At 44.1% G+C, this 19561-nt stretch overlaps 1 protein-coding gene across 3 annotated transcripts in view; it reads right to left on the bottom strand.

The window, feature by feature from the left end:
* The window catches only part of LOC123757791 (uncharacterized), a 75023-nt gene that overhangs the window by 9455 nt on the left and 46007 nt on the right, over positions 1–19561 (bottom strand). For 2 of the 3 annotated variants that reach the window (XM_069338955.1, XM_069338953.1), the window contains exon 2: positions 10379–10527. In XM_069338955.1, the coding sequence (XP_069195056.1) occupies positions 10379–10527 (149 nt within the window). Of the gene's footprint in view, positions 1–10378; positions 10528–12157; positions 12242–19561 lie in introns of those variants that run through there. The other variant, XM_069338954.1, reaches the window with a different exon arrangement.

The raw sequence follows: 19561 nt of genomic DNA, 5'->3' as shown, positions 1-19561 counted from the left end.
TCGGAAAGCCTTTGACACGGTACCGCATATGAGGCTGGTACATAAGCTGGAGAGACAGGCAGGTGTAGCTGGTAAGGTGCTCCAGTGGATAAGGGATCTCTCTGCTTCCTAAGCAATAGGAAGCAGAGAGTTAGTGAGGAGTGAGACCTCAGATTGGCGTGAAGTCACCAGTGGAGTCTCACAGGGCTCTGTACTCGGTCCTATTCTGTTTCTGATATACGTAAACGATCTCCCGGAGGGTATAGACTCATTCATCTCAATGTTTGCTGACGATGCCAAAATTATGAGAAGGATTAAGACAGAGGACTGCTTGAGGCTTTAAGACGACCTAGACAAACTGAAGGAATGGTTAAACAAATGGTTGTTAGAGTTTAACCAAAGCAAATGTAATATAATGAAGGTAGGTGTAGGGAGCAGGAGGTCAGTTACAAGGTATCATTTGGGAGGTGAAATTCTTCAAGAGTCAGAGTGAGAGAAGGATCTGGGGGTTGATATCACGCCTGACCTGTCCCCTGAAGCCAATATCAAGAGGAAAACATCAGCAGCATATGCCAGGTTGGCTAACATAAGAACGGCATTTAGACACTTGTGTAAGGAATCATTCAGGACTTTGTATACCACCTACGTCTGGTGTAGACAGAGGACAGACCAATCCTGGAGTATGCAGCCCAAGCATGGAGTCCATATCTAGTCAAGCATACGACTAAACTGGAAAAGGTTCAAAGGTTTGCCATCAGACTAGTACCCGAGCTGAGAGGTATTACCTACGAGGAGAGACTACGAGAATTAAACCTCACGTCGCTGGAAAACAGAAGAGTTAGAGGGGACATGACCACCACATACAAGATTCTAAGAGGAATTCATAGGGTAGATAAAGATAGACTATTTAACACAAAAGGCACACGCACTAGGGGACACAGGTGGAAATTGAGTGCCCAAATGAGCCATAGAGACGTTAGAAAGAATTTTTTCAGTGTCATAGTAGTAGACAAATGGAATGCATTAGGAAGTGATGTGGTGGAGGCTGACTCCATACACAGCTTTAAGTGTAGATATGATAGAGCCCAATAGGCTCAGGAACCTGTACATTAGTTGATTGACCGTTGAGAGGCGGGACCAAAAGAGCCAGAGCTCAATCCTCGCAAGCACAACTCGGTAAGTATAATACATATATATATATATATATATATATATATATATATATATATATATATATATATATATATATATATATATATATATATATAATCAGTATATAAGTATGTTGTACTTAGTAGACAGAACACAGTACTCGGCCTATTAGGCAAATCGGGCCTTGCATAGTAGGCCGAAAAGTGCATTCTGGCAACTAGGTACGGCGTGTATATATATATATATATATATATATATATATATATATGTCGTACCTAGTAGCCAGAACTCACTTCTCAGCCTACTATTCAAGGCCCGATTTGCCTAATAAGCCAAGTTTTCCTGAATTAATATATTTACTATAATTTTTTTCTTATGAAATGATAAAGCAACCCTTTTCTCTATGTATGAGGTCAATTTTTTTTATTGGAGTTAAAATTAACGTAGATATATGACCGAACCTAACCAACCCTACCTAACCTAACCTAACCTATATTTATAGGTAAGGTTAGGTTAGGTAGCCAAAAAAAGCTAGGTTAGGTTAGGTTAGGTAGGTTAGGTAGACGAAAAAACATTAATTCATGAAAACTTGGCTTATTAGGCAAATCGGGCCTTGAATAGTAGGCTGAGAAGTGCGTTCTGGCTATTAGGTACGACATATATATATATATATATATATATATATATATATATATATATATATGTCGTACCTAGTAGCCAGAACGCACTTCTCAGCCTACTATGCAAGGCCCGATTTGCCTAATAAGCCAAGTTTTCATGAATTAATATATTTTCTCTAATTTTTTTCTTATGAAATGATAAACCTACCCATTTCATTATGTATGAGGTCATTTTTTTTTATTGGAGTTAAAATTAACGTAGATATATGACCGAACCTAACCAACCCTACCTAACCTAACCTAACCTATCCTAATAGGTTAGGTTAGGTTAGGTGGCCGAAAAAGTTAGGTTAGGTTAGGTTAGGTAGGTTAGGTAGTCGAAAAACAATTAATTCATGAAAACTTGGCTTATTAGGCAAATCGGGCCTTGCATAGTAGGCCGAGAAGTGCATTCTGGCTACTAGGTACGACATATATATATATATATATATATATATATATATATATATATATATATATATATATATATATATATATATATATATATTTCATTGAATATGACCGCATATTCTGTATTTATTATTTTCTGGTTTAGGGCTTCTATCCCTCTAACTATTTTCTTAGCATCAGGGCTTAATTGAAATAGGAGTTCTCCAAAACTCATTTTCGTAGTTTTAAGGTGAAGAAAAGAAGTGATTTACTATAGAGTGTATTACACTTATTTGTATAATTTGCACGACGAATTATACAAATTATTCGTCGTGCAAATTATACAAATAAGTGTAATACACTCTATAGTAAATCACTTCTTTTCTTCACCTTAAAAGTACGAAAATGAGTTTTGGAGAACGCCTATTTCAATTAAGCCCTGATGCTAAGAAAATAGTTAGAGGGATAGAAGCCATAAACCAGAAAATAATAAATACAGAATATGCGGTCATATTCAATGAAACATGTTTGAAAGAAAACCTGCTGCCAGTATACACCAATATATATATATATATATATATATATATATATATATATATATATATATATATATATATATATATGCGAACAAGCCTGAATGGTCCCCAGGACATATGCAACTGAAAACTCACACCCCAGAAGTGACTCGAACCCATACTCCCAGAAGCAACGCAACTGGTATGTACAAGACGCCTTAATCCACTTGACCATCACGACCGGACATAATGAGGTGATAGCCGAGGCTATATGAACCACCCCACCGCCGGCACTCGGATAGTTATCTAGGGCATAGCATTTTACCAAATCACCTCATTCTTTGGGGCACACGTGAGGAACACAAATGCGAACAAGCCTGAATGGTCCCCAGGACATATGCAACTGAAAACTCACACCCCAGAAGTGACTCGAACCCATACTCCCAGAAGCAACGCAACTGGTATGTACAAGACGCCTTAATCCACTTGACCATCACGACCGGACATAATGAGGTGATAGCCGAGGCTATATGAACCACCCCACCGCTGGCACTCGGATAGTTATCTTGGGCATAGCATTTTACCAAATCACCTCATTCTTTGGGGCACACGTGAGGAACACAAATGCGAACAAGCCTGAATGGTCCCCAGGACATATGCAACTGAAAACTCACACCCCAGAAGTGACTCGAACCCATACTCCCAGAAGCAACGCAACTGGTATGTACAAGACGCCTTAATCCACTTGACCATCACGACCGGACATAATGAGGTGATAGCCAAAGCTATATGAACCACCCCACCGCCGGCACTCGGATAGTTATCTTGGGCATAGCATTTTTTATCTTGGGCATAGCATTGTCCGGTCGTGATGGTCAAGTGGATTAAGGCGTCTTGTACATACCAGTTGCGTTGCTTCTGGGAGTATGGGTTCGAGTCACTTCTGGGGTGTGAGTTTTCAGTTGCTTATGTCCTGGGGACCATTCAGGCTTGTTCGCATTTGTGTTCCTCACGTGTGCCCCAAAGAATGAGGTGATTTGGTAAAATGCTATGCCCAAGATAACTATCCGAGTGCCGGCGGTGGGGTGGTTCATATAGCCTCGGCTATCACCTCATTGTCCGGTCGTGATGGTCAAGTGGATTAAGGCGTCTTGTACATACCAGTTGCGTTGCTTCTGGGAGTATGGGTTCGAGTCACTTCTGGGGTGTGAGTTTTCAGTTGCATATGTCCTGGGGACCATTCAGGCTTGTTCGCATTTGTGTTCCTCACGTGTGCCCCAAAGAATGAGGTGATTTGGTAAAATGCTATGCCCAAGATAACTATCCTAGTGCCGGCGGTGGGGTGGTTCATATAGCCTCGGCTATCACCTCATTATGTCCGGTCGTGATGGTCAAGTGGATTAAGGCGTCTTGTACATACCAGTTGCGTTGCTTCTGGGAGTATGGGTTCGAGTCACTTCTGGGGTGTGAGTTTTCAGTTGCATATGTCCTGGGGACCATTCAGGCTTGTTCGCATTTGTGTTCCTCACGTGTGCCCCAAAGAATGAAGTGATTTGGTAAAATGCTATGCCCAAGATAACTATCCGAGTGCCGGCGGTGGGGTGGTTCATATAGCCTCGGCTATCACCTCATTATGTCCGGTCGTGATGGTCAAGTGGATTAAGGCGTCTTGTACATACCAGTTGCGTTGCTTCTGGGAGTATGGGTTCGAGTCACTTCTGGGGTGTGAGTTTTCAGTTATATATATATATATATATATATATATATATATATATATATATATATATATATATATATATATATATATATATATATATATATATATATATATGTCGTACCTAGTAGCCAGAACTCACTTCTCAGCCTACTATGCAAGGCCCGATTTGCCTAATAGGCCAAGTTTTCCTGAATTAATATATTTTCTCTAATTTTTTTCTTATGAAATGATAAACCTACCCATTTCATTATGTATGAGGTCAATTTTTTTTTATTGGAGTTAAAATTAGCGTAGATATATGACAGAACCTAACCAACCCTACCTAACCTAACCTAACCGTTCTTTATAGGTTAGGTTAGGTTAGGTAGCCGAAAAAGTTAGGTTAGGTTAGGTTAGGTAGGTTAGGTAGTCGAAAAACAATTAATTCATGAAAACTTGGCTTATTAGGCCAATCGGGCCTTGCATAGTAGGCTGAGAAGTGAGTTCTGGCTACTAGGTACGACATATATATATATATATATATATATATATATATATATATATATATATATATATATATATATATAATATATTTATATTTATTAATAAAAGGGAGTTCGAGTCACCCCAGAAGTGACTCGAACCAATATTGCCAGGAACACTATGCATCTGGTTTTCAGTTGCATATATGCCTGGGGAACCATTCAGGCTTGTTCGCATATGTGTTGCTCACGTGGCCCCACAAACAGGAGGTGATTTGATAACACGACTATGCCCAAGATTACCATCAAAGTGCCGTCGGTGTAATATCCAACATTGTAATAGTTCTTAACGCTACCCTTGTTGTAATAACCCTTAACCCTACGTCTCTCTACTCTTTCCCTCTTCACTCCATACCCCAGCTTAACACTGTTATAGTCCAGTATGACCCCTCACTGGACTGCCACGAATATAAGATGAATATTAAATGAGGAAGACACAATAAGAATAGGGGTTATTATTTTATAATTAATAATAAAATCATTAAAACACTGCCACCACTTTCCCAAACATAAATGAATGTGTCTAAATTATTTGTTTCCCCAGGAAGAAAAGGACTCAATAATCATGGAACTCAAAGAGGCAAGTAAATAAATCTTAATGGATTAATACTGTAATCTTACTGAACTGAAAGGGGGATTCAAGAGCGACTTTAATATTCGTAAGATGGAGGAGAACACAGGAACTTTCCAAGTCAACCCTCAACCACATATACAAATGACCAAGTAGGAAAATATATTAAAAAGGGGAATTAACTAAATACCACTGGACCAATTATACAATTTATTATTGAACATGTAAATTAAAATCAAAATTGAACATATATCTTACTCTATTATCCCTAAAGAGGCAAAATAGATATCTACTGAGGACAAATCTGGAGGAAAAAACTCCAGATTTCTTGCTCCTGCCATTGCATTGCTTTACAACATATCACTTGAACTCCAAACCTTTCCGGATATTCTAAAAAAAAAAAAAAAGCGAGAGTAACCTGGTAGGTAGCAAGTAGGGAGCCGGTCGGCCGAGCGGACAGCACACTGAGCTTGTGATCCTGTGGTCCTGGGTTCGACCCCAGGCGCCGGCGAGAAATAATGGGCAAAGTTTCTTTCACCCTATGCCCCTGTTACCTAGCAGTAAAATAGGTACTTGGGTGTTAGTCAGCTGTCACGGGCTACTTTCTGGGGGTGGAGGCCTGGTCGAGGACCGGGCCGCGGGGGCACTAAAAAGCCCCGAAATCATCAAGATAATCTCAAGGTAACCTTCAGTCCATAAATTTGGTGATCTCACTGATGTAAACATTTTCAGACTTATATCAAGTCTGCCAACCATGTCAAAAATATCGGAAAACCTATTCTACATGCAGCTTTACTCTTACCTAACCAAACACGATATACTTAGCTCTTGCCAATATGGCTTCAGACCCAAAAGAAGCACTAACGATGCACTGATTAGTATGATTAACTTCATACATGCAGCTCTTGATAAAAATAAGTCCCCTGTTCGGTTATTTGTTGACCTACGTAAGGATCCAAAACCTTCTTAAATTACATCATTATTGAGTCAGAGGTCACTCCCTCCAAAACCTTCAGTCTTACCTTAGTGACAGGCTCCAGTATATTTCTGTGAATATTTCCATTGCTCCCACTCTACCCATCAAAATTGGGTGTTCCACAGGGCAGCATACTTGGCCCTCTCCTTTTGCTCATCTTCTTTAATGACCTTCCAAATGTCTCTCAACACGTCAACCCAATTTTATTTGCTGACGAAACAACTTTCATTTTCTCTAGTCCTAACCTTCTTTCTTACTCTGAATGATAGTGAATTCTGAACTAAATAAAGTCCATCTTTGGCAACCTGCTAACAAGCTCACCCTTAACATTCACAAAATCTTTTATATTTTATTTGGTAATAAATCCTCAGATCAATTTAATCTACGAATAAACAATATCCAAATTAGTAACAAAATAGATGGTATTCTTGGTGTTGGTGTTCTCATCGATAATAAGCTTAATTTCCAGGGCCACATTCAAAATATTGCAAAAAAAAATCTAAAACTGTTGACATTCTTTCAAAGATCAAATATTATGAACGTCCAGCCCTGGTGACGCTCTATTACTCTCTCATCTATCCTTATCTGAATTATGATATTTGTGCTTGGGGTTCTACAACCCAAAATCTTCTACGTCTTCTAATTAGTCAACACAAAGCTGCTATTAGAACAATATCAGTCTCTGGCCCCTGACAGATCTTGGTACCTTTACTTAAGTCTTTGAATGTGTTAGATATTAAGTCACTACACATCCTCTCAAGTGTATTCTATATATTTAAACTCTGAACTGTAATGCCAATCCTGACCTTAAACGCTTCCTAGAAGGTTGTAACAGAACCCATGGGCACCACACCAGACACAAATACCTGTTTGATATTCCAAGAGTGCGACCTAACAAAACTAGAAATGCTCTAGAAATCAAGGGACCCAAAATGTGGAGTGACCTTCCCAATCATGGAAAAAGGTTGTATCTCTCAATCAGTTTAAGAGCAAAAACGAAGTACTACCTAATAAACTCCATGTAACCTACCATACCCCTCCCCCCCACCCTAAATGACTTAACAAGTCATCCCATGTCTTGCTATTTTCAAACAATACAGTTTTGTTAACCAACTTGTAAAACTGCTGGTGATTTCCGCCATTTTATTTTTTTGTTGATTTGATTTGATTTTGATACCCATCAAACAGGTGGTAGCGGATCCAATACCCAGCCTGCGGGCAGTAGGTTGGGTATTGGGTCCACTACCACAGATTCTATTTGGTCTGAGGTAATCACCACAGATTTTCAAAGGAATTGACAGGGTAAATCAAGACAGGCTATTTAATACAAGGTACACACGCACTAGGGGACGCAGGTGGAAATTGGGTGCCCAAATGAGCCACAGAGATATTAGAAACAACTTTTACTCCATACACTGTTTGAAATGCAGATATGATAGAGCCCAATAGACTCAGGAACCTGTGCATCAGTTGAGAGGCGGGACCAAAGAGCCAACGCTCAACCCCCGCAAGCACAACTAGGTGAATACAACCAGCTGAGTACACACATTATTTCTTATACTGTATAAACAAATGAGTCGCTTCCCATTCTCCTAAGAGGATATATCGACTGAAGACAAAACTAGGAAGAAATCCTTTTAATTCAGGAAAATTTTAAGAGTTACATTCATATGGTCCCTCATAAGTCATTGTAAGGCCTATTGCAATGTTCTAATGCTTGTTGCAGTGTTCTCATGCCTATTGTGGGAAAACTTGACTCAAGTACATCATTTAAATTGATACTATTTGATAACTTACGAAGGACCACCACTTTTTTAGACAGTAGAATAGAGAGTAGAGCAAATGGTTTGATATTTTACTACAGGAACTAGAGTCCTATGGATGTTTTAATTAATATTACATTGAATATTCAAGGGGTCTGTATTTTATGAATCAAATCTTCTCACCTGAAATGGGAGGTTACATGCAAAAAGATTAATATATCCCAAGCATGATTCTGGCGCTGGTTCTTTGCCAGATTAATATGTAAGTAAATGAAATTGATTATATAAGCATAATTAGAGGGAAATGTACCTCAAAATACTACAATAATAAGGCCATGTATATGGTCAAATAAATGGGTTAGTATAATTGATCTCATTAGATCATTAAAGTATCTACATTGGTTATTTCTCTACAATAACAATTAACAGCTTAGCTATGAAATTAAGAGAGATGAAATCGGTTGCCACACTCCACTGACGACATGTTGCGTCTGACAAATTGTTGAACATGAAGGTGGGGAAGCCTAGCGCCTCGCTTGACGTGGCCTCGGGAGCTGGAAGGCAATTACAATGTAAAACTCTTCTACGTAACTAATTACAGATACATTTAATACGGAATTCTTCCTAAATATCTGTCACTGCAGAATTCTTCTGCAGAAATGAATAAACTATAAATTCCTATATAAATTACGGAATATTGCAAGAGAGGAGACCGTAAATAGACCTGAACTAACTATTGGTTTCAGGGTCTTCATGCCACTTGATGACGAGTAATTAACCTACCAGTTTGTTACGTATGCATACTTTATCAAACCTTAATAGGACGTTACTACATTAAACTCCTAGACAAAACTTTATCAGCTGGATCTGCAGGTGATCTCTCTCACGCTGCTAATATGGCGTCCTCCACGCAAGTGGACTCTCCTTCCTCCCTGGCTGCGATACGCATGCGCGGAACACTCAAAGTGATCTCGAGCTTAAAGTATTTTATTTACTTATTATTAATCAGGGAAATGAAGACTTGTGACTGATATTTATATCACTGATATTTATAATAAGGCGCAATATAATTTTTGCATAGTGCGATTTAGCTTACTAAGACTGCACAAAATAAATGAAAGGAATATTATATATTGTTTTATACTATAATAATTTCCACTGTAGTTATTAATACACCTAAATTAACGAATTCAGTAAGCAATAATATGCTATGTAAATAATCAACTAAATAAACGAAGATCCTTAGTAAAGGAATGTAACTAACTAAACTCTGTTTAGATGCAACTAAATGTGGAGAGAATTCATGTTTTAGCCTGTCGATACCTCCCGGCGTCATTCTGACTGTAGGAAGAATTTGGCAAATATTGCTTCGTAATAGAAACATTAATTGAATTAGTTCTACAAATTAGTAGGTTTAGTAATCACTACGATTAATACAATGGTGATGTATTATAATACAAGATATGATGTATTAGTGTTGGAAAATTTCCAACACCTATTGCAGTGTTCTCATGCATACTGCAATGCTCCTGTGTTTTAAACTACTGGGCATCATTCAGCAAGACGACAATCACCAACATATGCATGTCGGGCCGAACTATAAGTTCCTTAGCAATTCGAAAGTTACAAACATGCGAATCACGTGCAAATATGATTGGTTTCCCAACAGGACAGTCAGACTTGATTCAATAACATGACACTCATTAACTACCATCATTATTATATAAGCACCACCTAACATGACACGAGCCATAATTCTAGGTAAAAGTTGTGTTTGACTCCATTCCTTCCCTCCGTCCCATCCCAAATTCCATATTCTGTTCCCTTTAATGTACAATATAGACGTAATGACTTGGGGTTTTCCCCTGATAGTTCACTTCCCCTTGAACTTTGCCTTGACCTTCGCCTCAGACAGCTTAAGGAAGACGTCTTGAAGGTACTTGTCCCAGCTCTAGTAAGGAACCGGCAGCCTTCAAGTGCCCGTCAATGACATCTTCCCTAAACTCTAAACCAAAAGTCAGACCAAAGTTTGAGGGGAATAATTGTCATTTTAAATGCGTCGGAGGCATAAGGAGTTAGTTAATAACACTAACAATGGATAAAAAAAATTACATAGTGCAATTAGTTAATCTCACCATTTGTTTCTGGAGAGCAGAATAGTTGTCTTTTCTATTCCTGTGGTCGTCTCGCACAACTGGACGGTTGAAGAAAACCACAGTAACGACCACTATCGCTGTCAGGAGCGCTAAGGCCTTAGGAACCGTCCTCATCTTGTCGACCAGATCTTTAGGAGAGAGAGAGAGAGAGAGACGGGGATGTATGATAAAGTAGGCAATGAGAAAGTAACGCAGGAAGTTACAGTACTCGTAATTCTGTGGCCCAGGTTCGATTCCCGGACCAGGCAAAAACAAATGGGCAAAGTTTCTTTCACCCTGATGCACCTGTTACCTAGCAGTAAATAGGTACCAGGGAGTTAGCCAGCTGTTATGGAGCTTCTCCCTGGGTGTGTATTTGTGTGTGGGTGGGAAAAAAAATTAGTAGTTACAGTTTATTGATTGACAGTTGAGAGGCGGGCCAAAAGAGCACAGCTCAACCCCCGCAAGAACAACTACGTCAATACATACACACACACACACACACACACACACACACACACACACACACACACACAGGAAGCCTCCCGTAGCAGCTGTCTAACTCCTAGGTACGTATTTACTGCTACTGAACAGACGAATCAGAGTAAAAGAAACTCTGCCCATTTGTTTCCTCCTCCGCCAGGGATCGAACACGGACCCTTAGGACTACGAATCCCGAGCGCTGTCCTCTCAGCCGTCAGGCCTTGTAGGGGACCCGATGTGATCTTGGTGACCTGGATCTAGTCTGAAGTGTGAGAGTATAATATGGGAGACTAACCAAGTGTAGAGAGTTGTAGTGATGATTCGGGGTTAGAGACATAGGCTGGGGATGAGTTGTTGAGAGTGACCAGTTTGGTCCGGTCCAGTACTGGTAAGGGCAGCCAAATTACACAAGTGGGATTTGATAAAAATTGTAACTATTGCATTCATAATAGCATTCTATTTCATATATAATTATATTAGACAACCCGACGTCCTTTATTCACCCTTCCTCATATTCTCTCAAGTGGGTTCCTGGGCGAAGCTTTTTCTACGCCTTAAGAAATTAAGGGTAGACATAGAGATTATGGTAGATGAACTGTGTAAGAGAAGTATATGGTAACAGGATTCATAAGATTAGTATCACAAAATAACTATACCAACCCACTTTTAACAACATCTGCTCCTCACTCACCACCACATCTACCACCCCACCACAAATATCACCCACCACAAATACCTCCCACTACAAATATCACCCCACCACAAATATCACCCACCACAAATACCTCCCACTACAAATATCACCCCACCACAAATATCACCCCACCACAAATATCACCCCACCACAAATATCACCCCAGCACAAATATCACCCACCACAAATAACACCCCCCCCCCCCCACAACTACTACCAACTACAGCTAACACCTACCACACATACCACCCAGCATAACTACCACTCACCATAACAACTACCAACCACAGCTACCACCATCTGAATATCACCATTATCAGTCCAAACCTATATTCTTTCTCCTTGGACTAGTCGGTACAACGAGAGTGTCGTATCTTGGAGGTCCAAGTTCAATCCCTGATGGCCATATTGTTAGGTACCGTTCCATCCCTCCGTCCACATATTGCAGGGGCTAAATCCATATATCCCTTTCCAGTGCTGTATAGTCATGCTGGTTAACCTTTCTTCTAATTATCATTTTAATAACCCCTCCCCCACCTCTCGCAACTACCATCTCAACACCCAGTCCTCACAAACATCAAACAAAATGTGTACCAACGTACTATACCGCTGGTGAGATCGCTGTGGAAGCTGTTAGACACGAGGACGTTTGGCTTCTGACTGGATGGCTGGTGGTGGTGCTCTCCTGCTGGTAAGGGGAGCGCTCACTCCTCACAGGTGTTCATAATTGTAGGGTTTCCGTATGTGTCCCAGATGCGTCTGTTGTTGATAAGCCAAAATGCTGAGCCAGATCATCGCATACTTTCCACACCACACCACCATCATTGCAGTATATTTCAAGGTTGTGTGTGTGTGTGTGTGAAAGGGGGGGGGGATGTGAGTGTTGTGTTGATGTACTCACCTAGTTGTGCTTGCGGAGAAGGGTCGATCTTTGGCTCTTTGGTCCCGCGTCTCATCCTACTGATGTAGAGATTCCTGGGCTTCTCAGGCTCCATCATATCTACATTTGAAACTGTATATGGAGTCAGCCTCCACCTGTGTCCCCTTGTGTGTGTACCACCCGTGTTAAATCATCCATCCTTGTCTACCCTGTCAATTCCCCTGAGAATTTTGTATGTGGTAATCATGTCTCCCCGGGCTCTTGTGTATTCCAGCGACGTGAGGTGAAGTTCCCTCAGCCATTCCTCGTAACTCATGGCTATTAGTTCTGGGACTAGCCTAGTGGCATACCTCTGAACTTTTTCCAGCATCGTCTTGTGCTTGACAAAGTACGGGCTCCATGCTGGGGCCGCATACTCCAGGATTGGTCTTACATATGTGGTAAACAAAGTTCTGAAAGATTCCTTACACAGGTTCTTGAAGGCAGTTCTGATGTTAGACAGCCTCACATACACCGCCGATGTGGGCTAATCTTATGACCTTTCGATGTGGGCTTCAGGAGACAGGTTTGGCGTGATATAAATTATTAGATTTCTCTCTGTCAGTTTCGTGAAGGACTTCATCGCCCATTCTGTATCCAGTGTCTGGCCTCCTATTTCCTACCCCTAGTTTTATTACCGTACATTTACTTGGGAGCCGGTCAGCCGAGCGGACAGCACGCGGGACTTGTGATCCTGTGGTCCTGGGTTCGATCCCAGGCGCCGGCGAGAAACAATGGGCAGAGTTTCTTTCACCCTATGCCCCTGTTACCTAGCAGTAAAATAGGTACCTGGGTGTTAGCCAGCTGTCACGGGCTGCTTCCTGGGGGTGGAGGCCTGGTCGAGGACCGGGCCGCGGGGACACTAAAAAGCCCCGAAATCATCTCAAGATAACCTCAAGATGGGTTGAACTTTAGTAGCCAATTGTTTGACCATTCCTTCAGTTTGTCTTGCTCATTTTATAGCCTCATACTATCTTTTTCTGTCTTAATCCTCTTCATAATTTTTGCATCACCAGCAAACATTGAGAGGAATGAGTCTATACCCTCTGGAAGATCGTTTGCATATAAACTATTGGAAACAGGATGGGTCCAAATACAGAGCCCTGGTAGACTACACTGGTGACATCTCGCCACTCTGATGTCTCCCCCTCACAGTTATTCGCTGTTTCCAGTTGCTTAGATACTCCTTTATCCACTGGAGCACCTTGCCTTTTACTCTTGCCTGTTGCTCCAACATTTGTAACAGCCTTTTATGGGGTACTGAGTCAAAGGCTTTCTAACAATACAAGAAAATGCAGTCTATCTACCCTTCTCTTTCTTACCGAATTTGTGTTGCATGGTCATAGAATTGTATTAAACCTGTGAGGCACGATTTACCATCTCTGAACCCATGCTGGTGGTATGCTACAAAACTATGTCCCTCCAGATGCTCTGAGCCTTTTTCTCACGATCCTCTCCATCACCTTGCATGGTATACAAGTTAAGGAAACTGGCCTGTAGTTCAGTGCCTCTTGTCTGTCACCCTTTTTGTATATTGGGACCATATTAGCCATCTTCCATATTTCTGGTAGGTCTCCCATCTCCAGTGACCTACTACACACTATGGAGACTGGCAAGCAAAGTGCCACTGCACACTCATACAACACCCATGGTGAGACTCCGTCTTGACCAACAGCCTTTTTCACATCCAGATCTGTCTCTTGACTTCATCTCTTGAAATTTCGAACCCTCCCAAGGCCGCCAGGTTTACTGCCACTTCTCCTAGCGCAGTGACCTCACCTTGTTCTGTTGTGAAGAACTCCTGAATCCTCTTGTTGAGTTATTCACACACCTCTTTGTCATTCACTGTATCCATGTCCTCACCCATTCTATGTTTCGTCACCAATTCTTTCAATGTTGATTTCCTCCTGATGTGACTGTGGAGTAGCTTTGGTTCGGTCTTGGCTTTTATTAGCTATATCATTTTCGTCATTTTACTCTGCTTCTCTTCTCACACTGACATACTCATTCTTAGCTCTCTGGTATATCTCTCTGCTTTCTGGTGTTCTGTTATATCGAAAGTACCTCCACGCCATTTTGTTCAGTTCCTTTGCGTTCATACATGCCCTATTAAACCATGGATTCTTATTTTGCTTCTCGGATTTTTCCTTTTGGGCCGGGATAAACTTGCTTACTGCCTCCTAACACTTTTGGGTGACATAGTCCATCATGTCTTGTACAGACGTAGCTCTGAGTTCTGTGTCCCATAGTATAACCCTTAGGAAACTTCTCATCTCATAATTCCCCTTTCGGTACGCCAGCCTTCGGTTTCCTATTTCTTTTTGGGGGGAGATAAATCTTAGCTCTACCAGATACTCAAAGATCACTACACTGTGTTCACGTGTGTGTGTGTGTGTGTGTGTTGGGTGGATGTGTGTTTTGGGTGGATGTATTCACCTAGTTATATGTACGTAGTTGTGCTTGCAGGAGTTGAGCACTGCTTTTTCGGCCCGCCTCTCAACCGTCTATGAATCGGCAATCATTTTTTCACACACACACACACACACACACACACACACACTCACACACACACACACACACACACACACACACACACACACACACACACACACACACACACACTCACTCTCACACTCACACTCACGCATTAAGCTGCTCGTAGCAGATGTCTAGCTCCCAGGTACCTATTTACTGCTAGGTAACAGGGGTATCAGGGTGAAAGAAACTCTTCCCATTTGTTTTCCGCCATCGCCTGGGATCCAACCCCGGTCTCCAGGATTACGAGTCCTGAGTGCTCTCCACTCAGCCACCAGGCACCCTTAATATATATGTGTGTGTGTGTGTATTCACCCAGTTGTACTCACCTAGTTGTGCTTGCGGGGGGGCTGAGCTTTGGCTCTTTGGTCCCGCCTCTCAACCATCAATCAACTGGAGAGTGTGTGCGCGCGCGCGTGTGCGTGTGTTGGGTGAATGTGTGTGTGTGTGTATTCACCTATTTGTACTAACGTATTTGTGCCTTCAGGATCAAGCATTGACTCTTAGATCCCGCCTTTCTAGCCATCGGTTGTTTACAGCAATGACTCCTGTCATAATTCCCAATCATTTCTAGTTTTAAAATTATGAATAGAGTTTGCTTCCACAACCTGCTCCTTAAGTGCATTCCATTTTTCCACTACTCTCACACTACAAGAAAATTTCCTAACATCTGTGACTCATCTGAGTTTCCAGCTTCCGCCCATGTCTTCTCGTTCTGTTAGTATTAAATGTGAACACTTTGTTTATTTCCATTCTGTCAATTCCCGAGAGTATTTTATACCTTCCTATCATTTTACCCCCCCCCCCCCCTTCTTCTTGTTTCTAGTGTCTTCAGGTTCACTTCTTTCAGACGCTCTTTATATCCCATCCCTTGTAACTCTGGGACGAGCCTCGTTGCAATCTTTTGAAACTTTTTCTAGTTTCCTTCTGTGTTTCTTCGGGTGGGGGCTCCATGATGGCGCGGCATACTCTAAGACTGGTCATACGTAGGCAGTGTAAGGCGCCCTAAATGCCTCCTTACTTAGGTTTCTATATGATGTTCTAACTTTTGCCGGTGTAGAGTATGCTGCTGTCGTTATCTTGTATATATGTGCTCGGTTATCCTGGTTATGTGTGCGTACGTGTGTGTGTGTGTGTGTACTCACCTAGTTGTACTTGCGGGGGTTGAGCTCTGGCTCTTGGGTCCCGCCTCTCAACCGACAAACAACTGATATACAGATTCCTGAGCCAACTGGCCTCTATCTTATCTACATTTGAAACTGTGTATGGAGTCAGCCTCCACCATATCTGTGAGGGAATGGTTCACCAGATCACTTACAAGGGTGCTCTTCTGCGCTGTGGAGGCCAGTACACTTGCTAAGTGCACTTAGTGATGTGTGATGGGTGATGTGATGAGGCTGGGTGGTGGTGGTGGTGATGGCTGGGTGGTGATGGCTGGGTGTTGATGGTGCTGATGGTTGGGTGGTGATGGCTGGGTGTTGATGGTGCTGATGGTTGGGTGGTGTTGGTCGTGATGGTTGGGTGGTGTTGGTGGTGATGGTTGGGTGGTGTTGGTGGTGATGGTTGGGTGGTGTTGGTGGTGATGGTTGGGTGGTGTTGGTGGTGATGGTTGGGTGGTGATGGCTGGGTGGTGTTGGTGGTGATGGTAGTGATGGCTGGGTGGTGTTGGTGGTGATGGTAGTGATGGCTGGGTGGTGTTGGTGGTGATGGCTGGGTGGTGTTGGTGGTGATGGCTGGGTGGTGTTGGTGGTGATGGCTGGGTGGTGTTGGTGGTGATGGCTGGGTGGTGATGGTGGTGATGGCTGGGTGGTGTTGGTGGTGATGGCTGGGTGTTGATAGTGGTGATGGTTGGGTGGTGATGGTTGGGTGGTGATGGCTGGGTGGTGTTGGTGGTGATGGTTGGGTGGTGATGGCTGGGAGGTGTTGGTGGTGATGGTGGTGATGGATGGGTGGTGTTGGTGGTGATGGTTGGGTGGTGTTGGTGGTGATGGCTGGGTGGTTTTGGTGGTGATGGTAGTGATGGCTGGGTGGTGATGGTTGGGTGGTGTTGGTGGTGATGGCTGGGTGGTGTTGGTGGTGATGGCTGGGTGGTGTTGGTGGTGATGGTTGGGTGGTGTTGGTGGTGATAGTAGTGATAACTGGGTGGTGATGGTTGGGTGGTGATGGCTGGGTGGTGTTGGTGGTGATGGCTGGGTGGTGTTGGTGGTGATGGCTGGGTGGTGTTGGTGGTGATGGTTGGGTGGTGTTGGTGGTGATGGCTGGGTGGTGTTGGTGGTGATGGGTGGGTGGTGTTGGTGGTGATGGTTGGGTGGTGATGGTGGTGATAGTTGGGTGGTGATGGTGGTGATGGTTGGGTGGTGTTGGTAGTGATGGCTGGGTGGTGTTGGTGGTGATGGCTGGGTGGTGTTGGTGGTGATGGTTGGGTGGTGTTGGAAGTGATGGCTGGGTAGTGTTGGTGGTGATGGCTGGGTGGTGTTGGTGGTGATGGCTGGGTGGAGTTGGTGGTGTGTTGGGTGGTGTTGGTGGTGATGGTTGGGTGGTGTTGGTGGTGATGGCTGGGTGGTGTTGGTGGTGATAGTTGGGTGGTGATGGTGGTGATGGTTGGGTGGTGTTGGTGGTGATGGTTGGGTGGTGATGGCTGGGTGGTGTTGGTGGTGATGGTTGGGTGGTGATGGCTGGGAGGTGTTGGTGGTGATGGCTGAGTGGTGTTGGTGGTGATAAATGGGTGGTGTTGGTGGTGATGGCTGGGTGGTTTTGGTGGTGATGGTAGTGATAGCTGGGTGGTGATGGTTGGGTGGTGTTGGTGGTGATGGCTGGGTGGTGTTGGTGGTGATGGCTGGGTGGTGTTGGTGGTGATGGTTGGGTGGTGTTGGTGGTGATGGTTGGGTGGTGTTGGTGGTGATGGTAGTGATGGCTGGGAGGTGATGGTTGGGTGGTGATGGCTGGGTGGTGTTGGTGGTGATGGCTGGGTGGTGATAGCTGGGTGGTGTTGGTGGTGATGGTTGGGTGGTGTTGGTGGTGATGGCTGGGTGGTGTTGGTGGTGATGGTTGGGTGGTGTTGGTGGTGATGGTTGGGAGGTGTTGGTGGTGATGGCTGAGTGGTGTTGGTGGTGATGGCTGGGTGGTGTTGGTGGTGATGGCTGGGTGGTGTTGGTGGTGATGGCTGGGTGGTGTTGGTGGTGATGGCTGGGTGGTGTTGGTGGTGATTGCTGGGTGGTGTTGGTGGTGATGGCTGGGTGGTGTTGGTGGTGATGGCTGGGTGGTGTTGGTGGTGATGGCTGGGTGGTGTTGGTGGTGATGGCTGGGTGGTGTTGGTGGTGATGGCTGGGTGGTGTTGGTGGTGATGGCTGGGTGGTGATGGTGGTGATGGCTGGGTGGTGTTGGTGGTGATGGCTGGGTGTTGATGGTGGTGATTGCTGGGTGGTGATGGTGGTGATGGCTGGGTGGTGTTGGTGGTGATGGTTGGGTGGTGTTGGTGGTGATGGTTGGATGGTGATGGCTGGGTGGTGTTGGTGGTGATGGTTGGGTGGTGATGGCTGGGAGATGTTGGTGGTGATGGTGGTGATGGCTGGGTGGTGTTGGTGGTGATGGTTGGGTGGTGTTGGTGGTGATGGCTGGGTAGTTTTGGTGGTGATGGTAGTGATGGCTGGGTGGTGATGGTTGGGTGGTGTTGGTGGTGATGGCTGGGTGGTGTTGGTGGTGATGGCTGGGTGGTGTTGTGGTGATGGCTGGGTGGTGTTGGTGGTGATGGCTGGGTGGTGTTGGTGGTGATTGCTGGGTGGTGTTGGTGGTGATGGCTGGGTGGTGTTGGTGGTGATGGCTGGGTGGTGTTGGTGGTGATGGCTGGGTGGTGTTGGTGGTGATGGCTGGGTGGTGTTGGTGGTGATGGCTGGGTGGTGTTGGTGGTGATGGCTGGGTGGTGATGGTGGTGATGGCTGGGTGGTGTTGGTGGTGATGGCTGGGTGTTGATGGTGGTGATTGCTGGGTGGTGATGGTGGTGATGGCTGGGTGGTGTTGGTGGTGATGGTTGGGTGGTGTTGGTGGTGATGGTTGGATGGTGATGGCTGGGTGGTGTTGGTGGTGATGGTTGGGTGGTGATGGCTGGGAGATGTTGGTGGAGATGGTGGTGATGGCTGGGTGGTGTTGGTGGTGATGGTTGGGTGGTGTTGGTGGTGATGGCTGGGTAGTTTTGGTGGTGATGGTAGTGATGGCTGGGTGGTGATGGTTGGGTGGTGTTGGTGGTGATGGCTGGGTGGTGTTGGTGGTGATGGCTGGGTGGTGTTGTGGTGATGGTTGGCTGGTGATGGTGGTGATGGTTGGGTGGTGTTGGTGGTGATGGTAGTGACGGCTGGGTGGTGATGGTTGGGTGGTGATGGCTGGGTGGTGTTGGTGGTGATGGCTGGGTGGTGATGGCTGGGTGGTGATGGCTGGGTGGTGTTGGTGGTGATGGCTGGGTGGTGTTGGTGGTGATGGTTGGGTTGTGTTGGTGGTGATGGCTGGGTGGTGTTGGTGGTGATGGCTGGGTGGTGTTGGTGGTGATGGTTGGGTGGTG

Source organism: Procambarus clarkii, chromosome 40 (assembly GCF_040958095.1).
Source record: "Procambarus clarkii isolate CNS0578487 chromosome 40, FALCON_Pclarkii_2.0, whole genome shotgun sequence".
In the NCBI taxonomy this organism is placed as follows: Eukaryota; Metazoa; Arthropoda; class Malacostraca; order Decapoda; family Cambaridae; genus Procambarus; species Procambarus clarkii.
The sequence above is the reverse complement of the archived record's forward strand: the minus strand, read 5'-3'. Positions and strand labels throughout refer to the sequence as shown.